Consider the following 18679-nt stretch of genomic DNA (forward strand, 5'->3'; position numbering starts at 1 on the left):
GTGAAATAAGTCAGACAAAGACAAATACTATATGATGTCACTTGTATGTGGAATCTAAAATTTACGACAAATTAGTGAACATAACAAAACAGAAGCAGACTCACAGGTATAGAGAACAAACTAGTGGTTAACAGTGGGGAGAGGGAAAGGAAGAGGAGCAAAGTAGACTAATCCTATTTAAGAGGTACAACTATTAGGTATAAAATAAGTGACAAGGATATATGTACAATATGGGGCATATAGCCACTATTTTATAATAACTATAAATGGAGTATTACCTTTAAAAATTGTGATTCACTATGTTGTACCCCTGAAACTCAAGTCATTCTGTTCTACTGATTGATCTAATTATGGGTCAGATTTCCTTATTTGCATGCCTTGAAACATTTGTTTCGATGCCACACTTTATGAATTTTATGTTGTTCAGAGTTGGTATTTTGTATTTCTTGAAGTATTTTTGGGCTTTGTCCTGGGATATAGTCAAATTACTCAATTTTTGTTTGGCACATCTGGAACAATCTTTAGCTTAAGGCAGGAGTGTGCAAACATTTTCCTAAAGGGTCAGCTAGGAAATATTTTAAGCTTGTAGGTTATTTGTTGATAAAGAAAAGAAAAAAATTGGGTGGGATTTTGTTGTAAAATAGATTAAACTTTAAATCCTTTATGTTGACAGTATCTTTGGAGAACTTGAATCTCAGATCCTTTAAAAGGTGCAAGCATTCTTAGAGTCATTGTAGTTTTAATTGTGCTGTCTTCTCTCTGGTGATAGATGTAGTAGCAAAAGAAAATGATAAAAACACCAAGGGATTCTTTTTTTTTTTTTTTTCTTTTGATCTCATGAATAGGTATTGGAGGCTTAAACTTTCTCTCTCTCTTACTATTATCAAGGGATTACTATGATTCTTGCCTTTTAGAAAATGGCATATTTTTTTTCCTTTGCCTGTGATGCTTTTAGTCTTAAAAACAAGAGGATTGGGCCTCAGTTGTTATCATTTGAATATCTTCTTGGCACCTCTGTTTGACTTAGTTTTCTCTGAAATTTTCCCTCTTGTTGGTTTTGCTGTGTCTTGCAGTTTTTATGTATACATGGGTTTTCATTATTTCACCTGCAGAACATAGGAAGAATTTTATTTGAGGCTGGTTGAATTTATATAGCTTCATAGTTAACAGCAACAAGCAGATGCATGAACTAATCAAAACCCTGATTTTGTAATATGAAAATCAAAAGTATACCTCTCTTTGTCTGCAAAGGAATGGGAAGCACACATTTAGGAGAATGGCTACCTGGTAGTGGGTGGGTGACAGGATTTAGGATGCATGAGCTGGTAGTGTTTTACTTGTCATCTTGGGTGAGAGGTTCAGAGGTGTTTACTGTATTATCAAAATGTAGAGAAGTCCAAGCATTCATCATTAAAGAGAAATGAACCAAAGGTTGTTAATGGTCTGATTCTTTGTATTCAGTATCCTAGGAGAAGAGGAGAAAGGTGCCAGCATGAGAAACTGACTGTGGCAGTCTTTACTTTGTCAGCAATAAGAATTAAAAGTTTAAAGTGAAATAAAGGGAAGGATAGTTCTCTTCCTATGTCTTTTGCCTTGAGAGATTTTCTTACGTAAAGATACACTCCTTAAAGATGTTAGTCTTTTAAATTTAACAGTATTGGCAGGGGGCATATAGCTCAGTAGTAGAGTGTGTGCTTAGTATGCACGAGGTCCTGGGTTCAATCCTCAGTACCTCCATTATAAATAAATGAATAAACCTAATTACCTTCTGCCCCCCAAAATGTCTAAAAAAATAAATAAAACCACATCCTTTAAAAAAAATAAATAAATTTAACAATATTAAATCAGTTCTCCATTTTTAAAGTACTGTGTGTATGTATATATAGGTTTTCTCTGACCAGAACATGACTGCAGCTAACATCTGCTCTTGGTATTTTTATTCATTTATTGAACCGGCCACTGTAGTGTGATCTCAAGTTATTCTAACCTGCATACCATAGTTTTATATTCTTTCAGATGTAAATAATATCTTCCTTTGTCCTAACTCACAGCTGTCATGAGGACAAATGATACTATTTTTAAAAAAATTTCACTGAAAATATGACTAAAAGGAGCAGGTGTCAAGAGGGAGCCCCATGACCTCCACTCCACCACTGGCATGAAGGAAGCAGTGGTTCTAGAATTCTCGATGTCTTTACCCATCACCAGCTCCCTCCCCCTGCTCATGCTACCCTGACAGTGTTGCCATCACTATCTTAAGACCATGGGGACTAAGTTCCTTACATCCTTTATCCTTGTTGACCTCAGTCACCTTAAGTAGCCCAGCAATCATCTCTCATCCTTACAGTCTCCTCTGTACAGCATGCAATTGTCAAACTTTTTCAGTCACTATTTCAGTTCAGTAGGGATTTTCCTACTCTGTCCATTACTCACCCCAACTCTTAAAATCTTTTGCCTGGGCCCTCTGGAAGTCGCTGTCATCTGCAAAGTCCACTGTACTTTTAACCTCTTTTGGAATGTTCTTGCCCTTGCCCCTTGTTTTAGTTTTTCTTAGTTATTGCCTTTCAGTTTTTGAAGGTTGAATTTTTATCTTATGGTTTTCTGTAGTACCACTCCTTCCACAATTCCTAATAGTTAAAGATGTTGAACATCTTTCATGTGCTTATTTGAAATCCATCCCTTTATCCTCCTTGGTGCTATGTCTGTTCATGCCAATCACTGTTGAATAGAAAGCTCTTTACATATTCTGGATTTAAGTCCTTTGTTGGATGTCTAATTTGAATTTTTTTTTTTTAAATCCATGGCTTATCTTTTCATCATCTTAATTTAAATAAAGTCCAATTAATCATTTTATTTTCAAGTGAGATAATTTCCTCAGGAATATTTTGCCACAAAGTGGTAGAGATCCATCTATACATTATTAACTTTGACACTCTGTGGTTTTGTTCTCATTTCTTAGATATTGTTATGTTGGGAAATTGGTACGAGAACTTTGTGTTATTCAGCAAGATTTATTTTCCTGCAGTCTGTAAATCTTTAAAGGAACTGGGCAAATCCCCAAAGTTTACAAGTTGATAGAGTTGTTCCCTGGGTGGCATAAGAAGTTTTATAGCTCTTTATAAGAGGATATAATTACCTATCATGTAAAAAGACTAACTCTGGCATTTGACCAGGCAGTAGGAATCTTTTGGCTGGAACTGAGTGGTTTATGCATGTGTGTTGGGTGAATGCTGTGAATAGCATATGGTTGTGTGGGCAGATAAACTATGGGTGATGTACATGTTAACACATATTTATTGTAAAATTGTCTTGTGTCCAAAGTAGTTTTTTTCTGGGCAGATATTGAATAAACATCTAAATATAATTTTTGTAGTATACTTTTTGGCTAATATATTACTCGTGCTTTTAACTTGTCTTAATGCTGCCTTGATTCTAACCACATTGTTCTACCCCTCACTGAGCTTTTCTCTAAACCTTGCAAGGATGGTGTAATTCTCTTTAAAAAGTGTTCTTGGTGGCTATTTGATATGTAGGCTGTGACATGTTTACTGGAACATGGTGTATTATAATATTTTTGGAAAAAAGTCCACGTATTAAAAAAAAAACTTACTAGATATTTACGTTTTCCAGTGAGATTTTTCTCTCATTTGTTTTCTTGTTATTAATTAGTGCCCATTTTTTTCTTCTTTTTTTCCCAACCTGATGAATTCCCTTTAACTTTTCTTAATAAGGCCAGTTATGAAGTGATGAACTCCTTGAGCTTTTGCTTGTCTGGAAAACTCTTTAATTCTGAATGGCAGCTTTGCTCGGTTGAGTATTCTTGGTTGGAAGTTTTCTCCTTTCAGCACTTTGCATGTCATGTCACTTCCTTCTGGGCTACAGAGTTTCTGCTGAGAAACCTGCTTATAGCCTTATGGGGTTTCCCTTATATGTAACAATTTAGTTTTTCTCCTGCAACTTTTAAGTTTCTCTGTCTTTAACTTTTGATGTTTTAATTGTAACGTGTCTTGATGTGGATCTCTTTGGGTTCATCTTATTTGAAACTCTCAGTGCTTCTTGGACCTGGCTATCTGTCTCCTTCCCCAGGCTAGGGAAGTTTTCAGCCATTGTTCTTTGCAAATAAGTTTTCTGCCCTTTCCTCTCTCCCTTCACCATCTGAGACCCCTATAATGACAGTGTTTTTCTGCCTCATGCTGACTGATGTGTCCCTTAAGTAATTTTTGTTTTTAAAAATTCTTACTTCTTTTTGCTGCCCTGTCTTGATGAGTTCCATTGTTTTATCTTCTAGCTCCCTGGTCTGTTCTTCTGCTTCATCAAGTCTGCTTTTGAACCCCTCCACTGTTTGTTTCAGTTCAGTTATCGTATTCTTCAGCTTTACAACTTCTGTTTGGTACTTTCTTGCATTTTCTGCCTCTTCTTTGAAGTTCTCACTGGGTTCATCCATTTTTCTCCAAAGTTTGGTGAACATCTTTATGACCGTTACTTTTAATTCTTCAATTCTCCACATCATTAGGGTCCTTTTCTGAAGTTTTGTCTTATTCTTCTGTTTGGAACATGTTTCTCCATGTTATTCAGAACAGCTGTCTCTTTCAGTCTTGAAGGAGTGGCCTTGTGGCCTTTATCCACCTTGCCCTAACTCTTGATTGTCTCTCGAACCTTTGTGGTTTATTCTTGGTATGACTCCCATTGTTGGGAGTGTGCCAAGACCTGTCAGTGTTTTTACAGGAAGAATTTCATTTAGCACCTAGTTTCAGACTGATTGGAAGCCAGACCCCCAGGCAGCATGGAAATAAATGCAGATTATATTACAGTTGTAATCCCCACTGGCCTCCAGTCCATGGGAGCTATAGGTGTTCCTTGGGAAACAGTTACAGAATTGGGGCTCTAGATGATTGTATAAGCTCCTTTCTGGAAGGTAGAACTGTAGCAAGCTCAAAGGAGAGCACAGGGATGGCATCTCCCTGCTTATGGTCCCTGGGAGCACCTCCCTAGCTCCTGGGTGTGTGGGAAACTCGAAACCTGTCCCTCAGGCTGACGCTCCAGGCTAAGTAAATAGGCCCCTTTCACAGGAAGACTGGGGTTGTATTTCATTTGGTTTTCTGTGCAGTGCCCTCGGGGTGGTGGCCTGCCAAGAAGTGTCTTTTTGATTGTTACAGTCCCCTGGAGCTCAGTAACGTCAGCTGCCTTGTCCAACAGGGCCAGGCAGTCAAGGGGGTGGTCCTTGTGTGGATCGCACATGCCTGCTGGCTTTAACAGTAAGGCAGCTGGAGAGTGTCCGGAGTGAGGCAGGCTCTCCAGCTTTCCAAGGGCAGTGGGAAAATGCCTTGACTACACGTGCCTCTGGTTGGAGCAGTGCAGCCGTGCAGGTTTTAGACTGGGAGCGGGAGAATGCCACACTGCTCGTGCTTATCAGCCCCAGCCAGGGTGGCTGAATTTAGTCCCTAAATTTAGCTAGGGAGCAAGAGAATGCCATGTCTGTTCCTGCTCATCCATTCCCAGCCAACAGTGGCGGAGCACTGCAACCCCCTGCGCTTTCTGGCGTCAGCAAGGCAGTGGCAGAGTGCAGCCCCCACTTTCCCCTGCCTGCCTCAGCAAGGTCGGGGCGCACCACCTGTGCAGGCCGGGTGGGAGGAGAGTGCAGTGACGGCCACCAGTGCCTCTCCCTCCCAGGAGAGATTCTGCTGTCCCTCGCCCCTCCAGCAGTAACTTTTAAACTAGCAAATCAGTCTCCTTCACATACAGTCTAGGCGCTTTTCAAATTACTGTTTTTTAAAGAAACCTCCATACTGTTTTCCACAGTGGCTGCACCAGTTTACATTCTTACCAACCGTGTAGGAGGCTTCCCTTTTCTCCACATCCTTACCAACATTTGTTATTTGTGGACTTTTTGATGATAGCCCTTCTTTTAAAAAAAAAAAAATTTTTTTTTTAATTGAAGAAACCATCAGTTACAGTGTGTCAATTTCTGGTGTACAGCACAATGTCCCAGTCATGCATATACATACACATATTCATTTTTATATTCTTTTTCATTAAACGTTATTACAATATATAGAACATAGTTCCCTGTGCTATACAACAGAAACTTTTTTAAAAATCGATTTTTGTATATAGTGGCTAACATTTGTAAATCTGAAGCTCCCAAATTTATCCCTTCCCACCCCCTTTCCCTGGTACCGTAAGATTGTTTACTATGTCTGCGAGTCTGTTGACATTTACAGTGATTATCAATATGATATATATGTACTCATTGCCATTTTGTTCCTTGTTTTCTGGCTGTTTTTGTGTTTATTCTGTCTGCTTCTTTTAATTTCTTCCCTTGTGGTTTGATTTTTTGAGGGGTGTTATGTATTGTAGGTTTTTGATATGTGATTGTTATGAGGTTCACGTATGTCAATCTTTAACTCCTTGTATGTAAACTGATAGTCGTTTAACTTCAGACTCATTCTAAAATATCTATATTTTTAAACTCATTTGATGTTTTTTGATGTCATATTGTACATCTTTATGTTTATCCTTTCAATTCCAATGTCTTTCCACAAAAAACATAAAACTCTGTAACATGACTATAACTCCGTAAAAAAATGTTAAAAAAAAAAACCAAAAATGTGAAACTCCCAAAAAGATGGAAAAAGTAGGACAGTAAACTCCTGTATGTATAGTGTTCCCCTAATTTCTAATATTTTGGTCACATTTTAGATAAAAAAGAGGGAAAAGCCCACCTCTGTTCTTGACATTCTCATCAACCACCACTAATACTATGCACACAGTTTATTTCCTTTGCCACTGAACAACTTTGCTTCAATTTTTTAATATAGGTGTAATTAACAGTAGAAAAATACAGAGGTTGACCTGTTGCAGTTTGATTTTTAACAAATACATACACTCATGTAACCTATACCTCTGTAAAGACAGGTTATTTCTGTTATTCTGGGAAGTTCTCACATTCCCTTTCCCAGTCATCCTTATCCCCTCAGAAGCATGTTATTTTCTGACTTCTTGCACTTTAGAGGAGTAGTTTTCCCTGTACCTGTTAGTGTTGCATGTATCAGTACATCTTTCTTTTTTGTTGCTGAGTAGTATTCCATTTTATGAATATATATATATATATATATATATATATATGTAATTATTCATTTTTCTGTTGGATTGAACATATACTTTTGAGCTATTATGAATAAAGCTGCTGTGAACTTTGCCATACAGGTCTTCTAAGTCACCACTGTTATGAGACAGATAAATCAATGGAATGTATATAACATGAGGCACTGTAAAGTGCTTTGAAGCAAAACAAATTAGGGTAAGGACCTGGAGCATGATGGAGGGTGATCTTTCTGATGGGAAAATGTTTTAGCAACGTCCTGTAAGAAGTATACAAGCAAACTGTGGAGCCGACTAGTGTATAACTGGTTAATTCCAAGGAAAGAGCAGAAAATGTGGCGTTCCTGAGGCAGGAGTGTGCTTGGCATATTCCAGTGTGGATGAGCAGGGTAGAGGGTTAAATCAGAGAGATATTGGTAGAAGAGCAAAAAAGGAGTTAAGGATGTGAGTGTTTTTTTTGTTTTTTGTTTTACCAGAGAAGTATATGAATAGATTCACCATACAGCTGTTGCCAGTGACGATAATAATTGCATAAAGTTTATTGAGTTCTTAGATGTTGCAGCACCTTCTTAGTCCGTCCTATTTTTTATCTTTAGATCCTCACAACAATCCTATGTGAGGTATTGGTACTTATCTCCACTTTACCGATGAAAGAATTAAAGCACTAAAAGATTACGTACTTTAGCCTTTATCAATAATTTTATTCATTTTTCAGCAGAGTTCTGGTTGATCGTTTTCTGACAGTAGATTTTCTTAGTGTCCCAGGGTAGCAGAGGAATCAATTCTGGGCTGTATAGATACATCGAGAGTATCTGTTGGGGAAGATGGATGTGGACAAATCTGATTGAATTAAATATTTTCTAAAAGAATAAAATAATTGGAATGGAGGACTTGGAAGCAGTTTATCTGATAAAATGAATTAAATGGTTTAATGGAATCTTTCTGCAGGAGGCATTCTCAGTTAAAATTCATTAGTATTATCATACTTTTGTGTAAAATCTCTTATTTTCCAGATACAATCCTCAACATGAAAAATGTAGCACTGGACTATTTTACTATCAGTTGGACGTTTATTTGCGTCTTGAAACGGTTTTGGATCCAAGCAGAAGTGGTTTCTATTTGGTATCTTTAAATCTTTAAGGCTGATTCGTGAGCTTAAACTCTTTAGTTTAAATGAGAGTGTATGGTGGGGGGTATTACTTTACATTTATTGACATGCAAAGTGTCTTGAATTTTGTTAAGGGGGAGAGAGGAGTTGGTGACTTGGTGAGCAAGCCCATTTTCATTACTTTAATTGTGCGATTTATTAGGATTTTAAGCTTTTTATAAATGTTTTAGTGTTATAGGACAGAATTAAAAGGATTTAGAATAAAAGGAGTTTAACAAAAGGACTTTGCAACAGGATTGCAATAGTTTTTATATTTGATGGATTTGGCTAACCGCTTTTCATTTCAATCATCATGCTACATTCTGTTAAATGCTGTAGAACAGGTGTGTGTAACGTCATTCTCTCTATTGTACATGCAAATAAACACAATTTTATATATAAAAAGTTAATCCTCCACAATTTGGAGGATTACATTATGGAGGGTGATGACTCCATTAGGCATCATGGAGAGTACTTGCTATTTATATTGCAAGAAAAATCAGGTTAATAGCTACAGTGTTCATGAGATTGTAGAATTTTTATACCGACACTTTAAAAAAAAATTGTATCTATTCAAACTATCCAGAATGAAACTATTTAAAGCAGAGTTAAGGTTTTGTTACATGGTTTTCCAACTTTGAAAAAGTGAACTGTACAGCATGCCTTAAAGAAATTTGGATGATTTGTTATGATTTGTTTACTTATTGCCATTACTTGTAGAATGGGTGCTTTTGGCTTTATGTTCTTAAATGAGGGCATTATTTTGTAGTTTAAATTTTTTGCTTGGTTACCTTTTCTGAATATCCATGAAGAGTATTAATCTTTAGTAAGTGTCAGGTGACCGACCTACAAGGTAAGGTCGGTAGGACTGATGCAACCCAGTAGGTCAGTGGAAACCAGTGGAGTTCTTCAATTCAGGTTTAACGAACGCAAAAACAATCAAACCATTCTTGTCAGTATTATTTGCGTTTTAAAGACATGATGTTTCATTTATCAGAATATCGAATTGGTGTGTATACTGCAGGTATAAACCATAAAGATCTTGTCAAAACACCTGGAAGCAGAGGGAAAATAGGTATTGTTAAAAGTGAAGGTGAAATATGTAGGGGTGAAGAATTGGCCTTGCATAGATGAAGTTCAGTTATAATTCATTTGCAAAATAAATATTATGGGCTTTGGACCAGTTAATTTTTAACTTGTGCTTCGTTTGAAAGTCATATTGTTAATTGTGAACTCGGGTTGATTTGTTTAGCAAGGGTAAAAGCACACAATCCATAGTAAATTAATGTTTAGTGAAGAGCAGACACTGTTATATGCTTCTCAAAATTTAACATAGTTGTGGAGAACTTTATTCATCAACACTTGTTTATACTTTTTATCTTTATCCTATTCAGGTGTAATAGTACAGTCTATCAATGGGTCATAGAACTTGTCTTAACTTATTTAGTATGATTATTGTAATCACAATTTAAAAGTATATTATGTCAGATCACAATCTAAATGTGTAGCTGTTAACCTGTCCTCCTCTGGATTAAACCTCCTTATTTTTGGAGGGACTCATTAACATGGATTATTATTATGTTTACCACCCAGCCAAGAAGTGATACATTGTTAGGAGTGCAAAAGTCCCCTGGCAACCTCTCCCAAATATTGTCGCCATCCTAAACCCCTAAGAGGTGCATGCCTATCCTGAAATGGGTATTTATCTTTATGTGTTTATGTCTTTAGTACTTAATGTAACTAAATATGTGTCCCCATGTCTAACTACACACCCACATAGGCACACGTGTGCAAGCACACAACTTAATTTGTACCTTTTTCAAAATTGTGGTGAAAATCACATAATATAAAATTCACCATCTTTAAATTGTTAAAAACTTTTAATTCCACAGTTTGGCAGTGTTAAGTCCATAGTTTGCATTAGGGTTCCCTACTGGTGGCATACATCATGCTGGTTTTGACAAATGTGTAAGGAAATGTACCCACTGTTGTAGTATCATACAGAATGGTTTACCTCTCCTCAACAACCTCTCTGCTCTACCTATTTATGTCTCCTTCCTTCTTAACACGTTTAACTTAACACTGCACATTGGGGTTAGCCTATTGAATTTATTGTGCTAGACCCTCAAGGGGCTCATAAACTCATATTTGTTTATATTTGATTCATATTCATTGACTCATATTTGATTCTTTCCTCCTCTTTATTTTTCTCTTTTCATTTTGGAATTCCTCGCTATGTATTAGACCTTTGGGACTGTCCTTTAATATTTCTCTTGGATATGTGTTTGTGTGTATAAATTAATGCCATTTTCCTCTTTTTTGTGGTTTTTTGCTCTATTCTTTAGGAAGTTTCCTCTGACCCTTGCTTTGAGTTTTTAAATAATGCCCACGTTGCTTTTAATTTCCCAGAGCGCTCCTTTATTCTCTATGTCAATTTTTCTTTGCATTCTTATTGTTTCACGAATGGTCATCTCATATTCTTAAAATTATTGATGACAGTTTAAAAAATTTTGATATTTTCTTCCTGTATAGAGTTAGTCACTTTTCTAGGTGATTGTTAATCCTTGGTTGCCTGGATCTATTTGTAAGCTGCAAACTAAAAAGCTGACTGAAAGCACTGTGTGTTTGTCAGCTTTTAACCTTTTGAGGGTGCTTTGGTTGTGCCATTTTTTGGAGCCCTCATTTTTTGACAGTGTCTTTTAGTCTTTCTTTATGGACTGACTTACTAAGTTCTGCAGAGAAGACTTATAAGCAAACTGCTTTATAAGCTCCTGACTTTACAAGAACAAAGTTCTTGCATTAGTGTTCGGGAAGCACAATGCGGGGAGGGAGATGGACGCTGAGGAAGGGCTGCTCCCATGTATTAATGCTTCATTGAATTCCGTCTCCCTGCAACTCCCCACCCACCATTAAAAATTTATATTCACCTGTGCATGGTGTTCCCCTGTCTTACCCTCTGTAGAGAATAGCCTTTCAGTCTTCTGGGAATGGGGAGGGTGAGTTGCCTAGCAGAGTAAAGGATTTAGGACCTTAGTGTTTTTCAGATAACCTATACCATGTCCTCTTCATTTTATCTTCATTGCCCTGCACAGTCCATCTCAGGTGTACCTGGTGTTATCAGGTGTGAAATAGTAGTTTATGTCTCAGGTTTTAGTTTTCCCCAGCACTGGCTTGAAATTTTACTTAGGGCCACTAAGTTAGTCTTCACTCAGTTATTTCCCAAACTTGATTATTTTTACTGTATATTTTAAAATCATATTTGATTTAATACTGGAATTTATTGGAATTTTCAGGAAGAATAAAATGAAATACACGTGTAGTCTCCTAGCTTATCTGAGGTTGAAATACCACTTCTGCCATTTATTTGCCTCCTTATTTAAAAACAGTAGAATTTGGAGGGGAATCAATATATTCAAGTGGTTTGAAAACTAAAAAGTATAAAATAGACATACAGTGAAAACTGTCCTCCCATTGTTGTTCCCTGTCTTCCACTTTTTCCATTCTCCATCTCATTTAGGTAAGATTTTTTAATGTATCCTTGCAGTGAGTGTGTGTGTGTGTGTGTGTGTGTGTGTGTGTGTGTGTGTGTGTGTGTGTTTCTCTTGGTTAAAGAAAAGATGGGACATTATTTTTTATCTTCCTGTTTTATATAGTGTCCTTTTTCTGTTTACTGTTTTGGATCCCATTCCTTGTCTTCATAGAGCACTCCTTCGTTTTTTTACAGTTGTAGGAAATACTCCTTTGTCCATTCGGATTCTATTAGTCTTCTGGGGTTATAAACAGTACTATCATGCATAATTATATATAACAGTTATTTTCATCATGGCTGAATATATGTGTAGAGTGAAATCTTAGCAGTGCTGTTTCTCTATCAAAGGGTATGAGCGTTTATAATTTTGATTGCTATGGGCAGAGTTTCACAGAATTTTTTGAGACGCTCTTAGGTAAAGATCAATGTATATCATACAGTTAAAAAATTTGAAATGGAAAATTTCTACATTCAAAAGCAATGAAAATAGTATAACGATCTCTAAGAACCCATCGTTTTTTGGCCAGTCATGTCTCATTTATTTCTGAAAGATAAAAAAAATCTTAAAAATATAACCGTAATATTTTTATCACTTCTTAAAAATTAGAAAGTTTCAATGCAGATTTTCAAAATAGTTTTAAGTGGAAATTTGACATCTTTTTTTTTTTTTTAATGGTTCAGAGCTTTTTATATTTTCTGATTTTACTTTTCTGTCTGTTGCTGTTTTTGTATTAGTTTCGTATACAGTAATACTGTTGAGTTCTTTTATGATAATTATCCTGACTAGGACTTTCAGCATAGGGTTAATAAATAAGAGCAGTTAGACTGGGCATCCTTTTGTTATTACTGGTTTTAATGAGCGTGCTCCGAAGCATTACCTATAATATTTATTGTAGGTCTTTTGTAGGTAATCATTATTGAGTTAAGAAAAGTTATTTTTGTTTTCTTTTGTTCTTATGACTAGGTATAGAATTTTATGAATACTTCTTGCATCTACTGAGATGTTAATATTGTGAATTACATTAATAGGTTTCATAATGTGAAGTTATAACTTGCTTGGGTAAATCCATCTTGGTTATAAGATTTAATTTTTTTCAAATTCATTGCCATTTTAATTTTTTAAAGGATTTTTAAATTTATATATATAGAAAATTACCTCTAATTAAATTTTTTGTTGTTGTGATTTCACTTTAGTTTTGACATCAAGATCATACTAGTTTTAGGTAATTGGTAGAATTGGAGGTCATTTTCTGATCTCATGGAGAATGTGTATAAAATTGAAGTTGCCAATTAAAATAAAGGTTTAGAATGTTGATTCAACTTTAAAAACAGATTAATACTAATATTTATATTGTTTTGGCATCTCTTTAGCTGTAAACATTTTGAGAATGAAATTAATGGGAAATATGCAAGAATAATTCTCAAAGTTTTATATTACATTTTATTTTATTTTCTTTATTAGGTGCTCAAAAGTGTGACAACTTTGCTGAAAAAAGGCCCCTCCTTGGTGTTTGTAAGAGCACTGGATCTTCTGGGTAAGGAAATTTAAAAAAAAAGTTCTTTGAGCCACCATTAAAATTTTGTATTATTTCAGAAGGAGAACTTTGATGCCTTAAAGTCTTTGTTTACCTTAAGACTATGCTCTTATAAGAGAGAGTGGAAGGGAAGTAATAACATATTTTGAGTTTTTGTCACGCAGGTCTTGTTACTTTTCTTCTCACTGTTTCTCATATGTGGAATGATAGCAGGAGACAAAAGAAACTCAGTGGTGTATCAGAATTCAGTCTTGAGATAAAAGTTTAGCATAATTAAGAGTATTTTTTAGTTTATGTGTTTTTTGATAGTTTTAATTTTCATGGCCGTCTACCGTCGGTTAGAAGTTACTATTAGATGATAATCATCATCTTCATCATCATTAACTATCACACTTATTGTTGTAGCATGTGCCTGACACTGCTTTAAAGGCATTGCATGAATTTTCTCTTTTATTTCTTAAAGCAATACTATGGAATAGATACCATTCCTATTCCTGTTTTACAGTTTTGAAAAAGTGAGGCACTGAATTCACACAGTGGAGATGTGGATACAAACCCAAGATGGCATATTCTTAATTTCATGCTGGTTGCATTTGTGACAATGAGAGGGCTATGAACTAAGATGATTAAATGGTATTATTCATGAATTCAGATTTTTTACCTACTTTCTTCATGCATTAAATGGGAACACTATTCTTTCTTCTCAGAGGCTTATAGTGATTTAGTTATCAGGTTTACAGTGACCTTTTTACTGCACAGTTCCAATTAAGAACAATCTTCAGCTGCTGGTAAAGTTACAATGGCCTGTACAAACCATGTGATTGAAAGTTTGAGGGTAGGCAGTCCAGAGCTAGTGAAATGTTTCTGTGATATGTCATTAATGACCTAGATTCTCTCTAGCTGTGACATCTTTTAGACTATGACCCTTTCCTTAAGGATCTCACGAGGGCCGCCATCTTTTCAGTTAGTGCATCTCAGAGACTTTAGGAAGAGGATCAAAATGACTATTAGGCTTGGCAACCAATAGTCCCTGCCATGTGTTTTCAGCCCATAGTGTGCTCTAGGTCACGGATGCAGTGGAGAAGGGAAGAATGTGCAAATGGTATAGCATGATTAGATCTTGGGGTCTCTTTTTTTGTTTTTGGGGGACGTAATTAGGCTTATTTATTTGTCTTAATGGAGGTACTGGGGATTGAACCCAGTACCTCGTCATACTAGGCGTGCACTCTACCACTGAGCTATACCCTCCCCACTTTGTGGTCTTAATTGTTTTCTAGGGAGATGGTTCGACTACATGGGCTACAAGGCACTTTTCTTCCAATGTACATTTTTGGGTTGAAGTAGGCAAAAATTTGCCATGTACTCAACCATTATACCAGGTATGGGGTAAGGATACAGAAACATGAAAACCTAATTCCTTGTCCCAAAGACTCAAGGATGTTGCTGAAAACAAAATCATAGCACAGAGAAAATGATTGTGAGATAATGATGTGTAATAAGAATTAAGAGAAGGCAGAGATCAGTGTGCATGGATTAATGGGAGAAGGCCTCACGAGGAAGGCACAACATATGCTGGATCTAAAGGAGTGGACAGTTCGGCAGTACACGTAGAAGAGTAGAGACTTAGATTGTAAAGCTGCAGCAGTAGAACAGAAAGTGGTATAAATAGGAAAGATGGAGGATTGTGACTTGGAACTCAGGTCATCTGCAAAACAGGTAACAACAACCACTTCAGTGCTCTGGAACTCAACCAGAGCCTTCCAACAATGTGAAAAGTTTCTATGTTTGAGAAACTGGGAAATATTAAGCAGTGACAATGGGAATTTGTGGCATTCATGCCTGGGGCTGCTCCCATCACACTGCACCCTTTCTCCTTCCAGCTTGGTTTATTCTTCCGGAGTGCCCAGGGCATTGTCCATGGAAGTTATGGTCTTGGGGGCATATGAGTTGTGAGGGCCAGTGGCTCTTCTACTTAAAGTCATGGTTAGCTGAGGAGCCATGAAAGCATCCCCAGGGGAAGCTAAAATCTGGTGGCTGAAAATATTCTGCCTGTTGAATGGGCTCCCCTACCCACACACAGATCCTTTTGGAGAGAATGACAACCTTTATTAACTCAGGGTGTTTGAGCATATCTCTTTTGAATCGTTGACTAAAAACTAAGCTATAAAGACACAGGGGGCAACCCCCAGGAAATCAGGCTTTAAAATGAAAAGAAGACTTAAAGAAGAGTAGATTGCACATTGTGGAGGAAGATGGATTTCCAGAATAGTACCATATTATATAACACATCTAGCTTTCAACAGAAAATTATGACACATGCCAAGAAACAGGAAAGTGTGGTATATTGAGAAAAGAAAGTGGATGATACAAACTGTTTCTGATTGTTTCCAATGTTAAATTTTGCAGACAAGGCTTTTAAAGCAGCTGTTAGAAATATGTTCAAAGAACTAGATGAACCATGTTTCTGGAATTAAAGGAAAGTATGGTAACAGTGACTTAACAAATACAGGATCGCAATAAGAAATTGGAAATTACAGAAAAACCAAAGGGAAATTCTGGAGTTGAAGAGATACAAAAGGTGAAGTAATAAACTTGCTGCAGGAGCACAACACAATATTCAAGTCAGCACAAGGGTCAGGGACTGATGTGTTGACAAGGAGCTGAAAAGGAAGGGGAACCACAGAGAGGAGGGGGAGCTACTGTGGTAGAAGGAAACTTTGTTGACTTCACTTTTTCTGGTGTTTTCCTGGTGCCTCTGTAATTCAAGTGCACCTGCTGTGTTTGGTTTGCAGTTTTTCGAAGATTTTCCGTTCCTTATGGAGACAATTTTAATTTTTATAGGATTCGTTTATTGAGGTATCACTTTATCAAAAAATAAGACAAAAAAAGGAAGGGTAAGATGGTTACATAGAGTTGGTGATGAGATCACTGATTGAGGGATGAAAATGATGGTGTGTGGGTTATGTTAGTTAGGGTTCCCCAGATAGAACCAGTAGGATATGGGATGTATGTGTATGAGGAAGTGGGGGCAGTGGGAGATTGGTTTTAAGAAATTGGCTTGCATAATTGGGAAAGCTGCAAATCCAAAATCTGGAGACTGAGGGAAGATTTGCAGTTTAAGTCCAAAGACAGAATTCTGTCTTCCTCCGAGGAAGTCAGCCTTTAAATTCTGTTAAAGCTTTCAACTGATTGGATGAGTCCCACTCATTGTGGAGCATAATCTGCTTTACTACTGATTTAAATGTTAATCGTATTTTAAAAAATACCTTCACAGAAACATCTAGAATAATATTTGACCAAATCTGGTTATTGTGGCCCAGCTAAGTTGACAGATAAAATTAATCACCACAGGGGTGATGAATACAGTCTTGATTAAAATAGTATTTTCCTATTTGAAATAATCTCTTGTAGGTATTCGTCTCCCCTCACCCCCAACCCATTTCTACTCCTTAATTTATTTCATAGTAAGGGAGTCATTCTGGCAGGAGACTGCTTTATGTCTGTATTATTTGCTGGGTTGTTTTATGAATGGTTTTTGATAGATAAATGCAAAGAAACTTTTGAATTAAGTGCATAAGCCATCTCATGAGCTGTAAATTCTAGGGTAATGTATCCTGGTATTATTGTATACAAGTGCTCCCTTCCCTGCATGCCTTTTTTTTTTTTTTTTTAACTTTTTCCTCTCTTGTTTATACCTTTCTTTCTAATGTAAGAGGCTGGTAGGAAATACTCATTTTGTTTTCACTTATTTATTTGCTGATCTGATTAGAATAAAGCAAACTATTGTGTGTATCATCTTTGTCAAAATGTTTACAATCTCAAGAAGGACATTTTTGTAGAGGGTTGTGTTCTGTTTTTTTAAGTGTTACATTACAGTCGTTGGTGAAGAGAATTTTCTCCCTAATCTGAGCAAGTGATTTGTATATGAGCATATATATATCTTCAGTGTTATTCTATGTGTTTCCACTAGGTTAGCAGAAAGTAATACTGAATAGACTAGACACTTTTTAGTAACCCCAAATTTGACTATAATAACAGAGAAATTTAGTTATCAGTGAATTCTTTTAGAATCCGTTTCCCAGATCTTGGGATTAAGAAAAAGTTACAACCCACATTTTTAATGCGGCACATGCTTGTTGACTATCATATTATAGCACCAGGGAATGGAAGGCAAATGTTAAATGCCTGTGTCTGTTAAATGTTTCCCCGGCGTAACATCCTTTAATCTTACAACCCTGTGAAGGATCCTCATTTTATAAAGGAGGAGACTGAAGCTGAGGGAGGTTCACTCACAGTTGTGGAACTTTGCCTTGTTCGCCAAGTTTGTAGAAGGAATGGGTTTTGTATTCAGGGTGCCCTATACCTCAGGTTTATGCATTTATACTTTTCTGTCTTCTGACCAGTTATTTTCAGAGTTAATGAATTATTTTTAAATGTAGCAGATAAATGGTATGTGCAGTGGTTGTATTTAAGCAGGTGACTTTTTAGGAGTGGCATATACTTTGGTTGTTTCTACTTTTATTGTTATATTAGTGTGATGCATATTCCTTTGTAGCTACTTAGTTGGAATTTTTTAAAGTGTAAAGGGACCTCCTTGGTTAATTTTTTCCTTTATTTTAGCACATTGTTTAGTAAATGCAAAGGGGATCTCCTTTATACTATAGCAGTAATATTCAATAAACAGGGCTACTGAAAAATGGAAATAGCTAATTTAAGAAACATTCTTATTTTAAGACATGCAGCGCAACTTACATCTAATGTGAAGGTTCCCTCCCCTGCTTCCAATTTTTCAATAAAGTAACAAAAAGTGAGAGGCACTTGAAGAAGTAGAGGATATGAGTGCATCCAAGTAGCCTGAATTGAAGAGTCTCAAGTTCATGGACGTAAAGGAATGAACCTTCCTTTTGAGGGAGGAAATGGAAAGAACTGAAATAATGGAAAGAGTAGACAAGTAATTAAAAGAGACGTGCCCGAGTCAGATGGCGATGGAGCAGTTACGCTGTGGCTGCTTAGAGATATTGTCATCAACGTCACCTGCACTTCCAGAATGCTGATCTTATCTTGTTCGCCTGTATTTCCTTCTTGGTTCTAAGCACAGTGCCTTCTATCTAGGAGGCCCTCAAAACTACTTATTTTTTTGCTAAATGAATTTTACTAAGGTTGCTATACAGCATTTTATTATTATCATACCAGTCCTTTATTTGAATGTTAGTAACACTTCTTTATGGTTGAGAAAATGCCTTAATCTGAGCAATGATACGTCCTGAACCTGGGTGTTGACATCTTCTTCAAAGCCTGTGGTGCACAAAATCTTAGGACTCCCTTTACCCTTTGGAGAGATACAAGACATGTCTGTTGCCATTCGTT

At 36.5% G+C, this 18679-nt stretch overlaps 1 protein-coding gene across 22 annotated transcripts in view; it reads left to right on the forward strand.

Annotated features, from left to right (window-relative positions):
• The window catches only part of BCAS3 (BCAS3 microtubule associated cell migration factor), a 482829-nt gene that overhangs the window by 56120 nt on the left and 408030 nt on the right, over positions 1-18679 (forward strand). For all 22 annotated transcript variants that reach the window (XM_074342661.1, XM_074342657.1, XM_074342669.1 and 19 more), the window contains exon 7: positions 13240-13312. In XM_074342661.1, the coding sequence (XP_074198762.1) occupies positions 13240-13312 (73 nt within the window). The remainder of the gene's footprint in view (positions 1-13239; positions 13313-18679) is intronic.

Source organism: Camelus bactrianus, chromosome 16, assembly GCF_048773025.1.
Source record: "Camelus bactrianus isolate YW-2024 breed Bactrian camel chromosome 16, ASM4877302v1, whole genome shotgun sequence".
NCBI lineage: Eukaryota > Metazoa > Chordata > Mammalia > Artiodactyla > Camelidae > Camelus > Camelus bactrianus.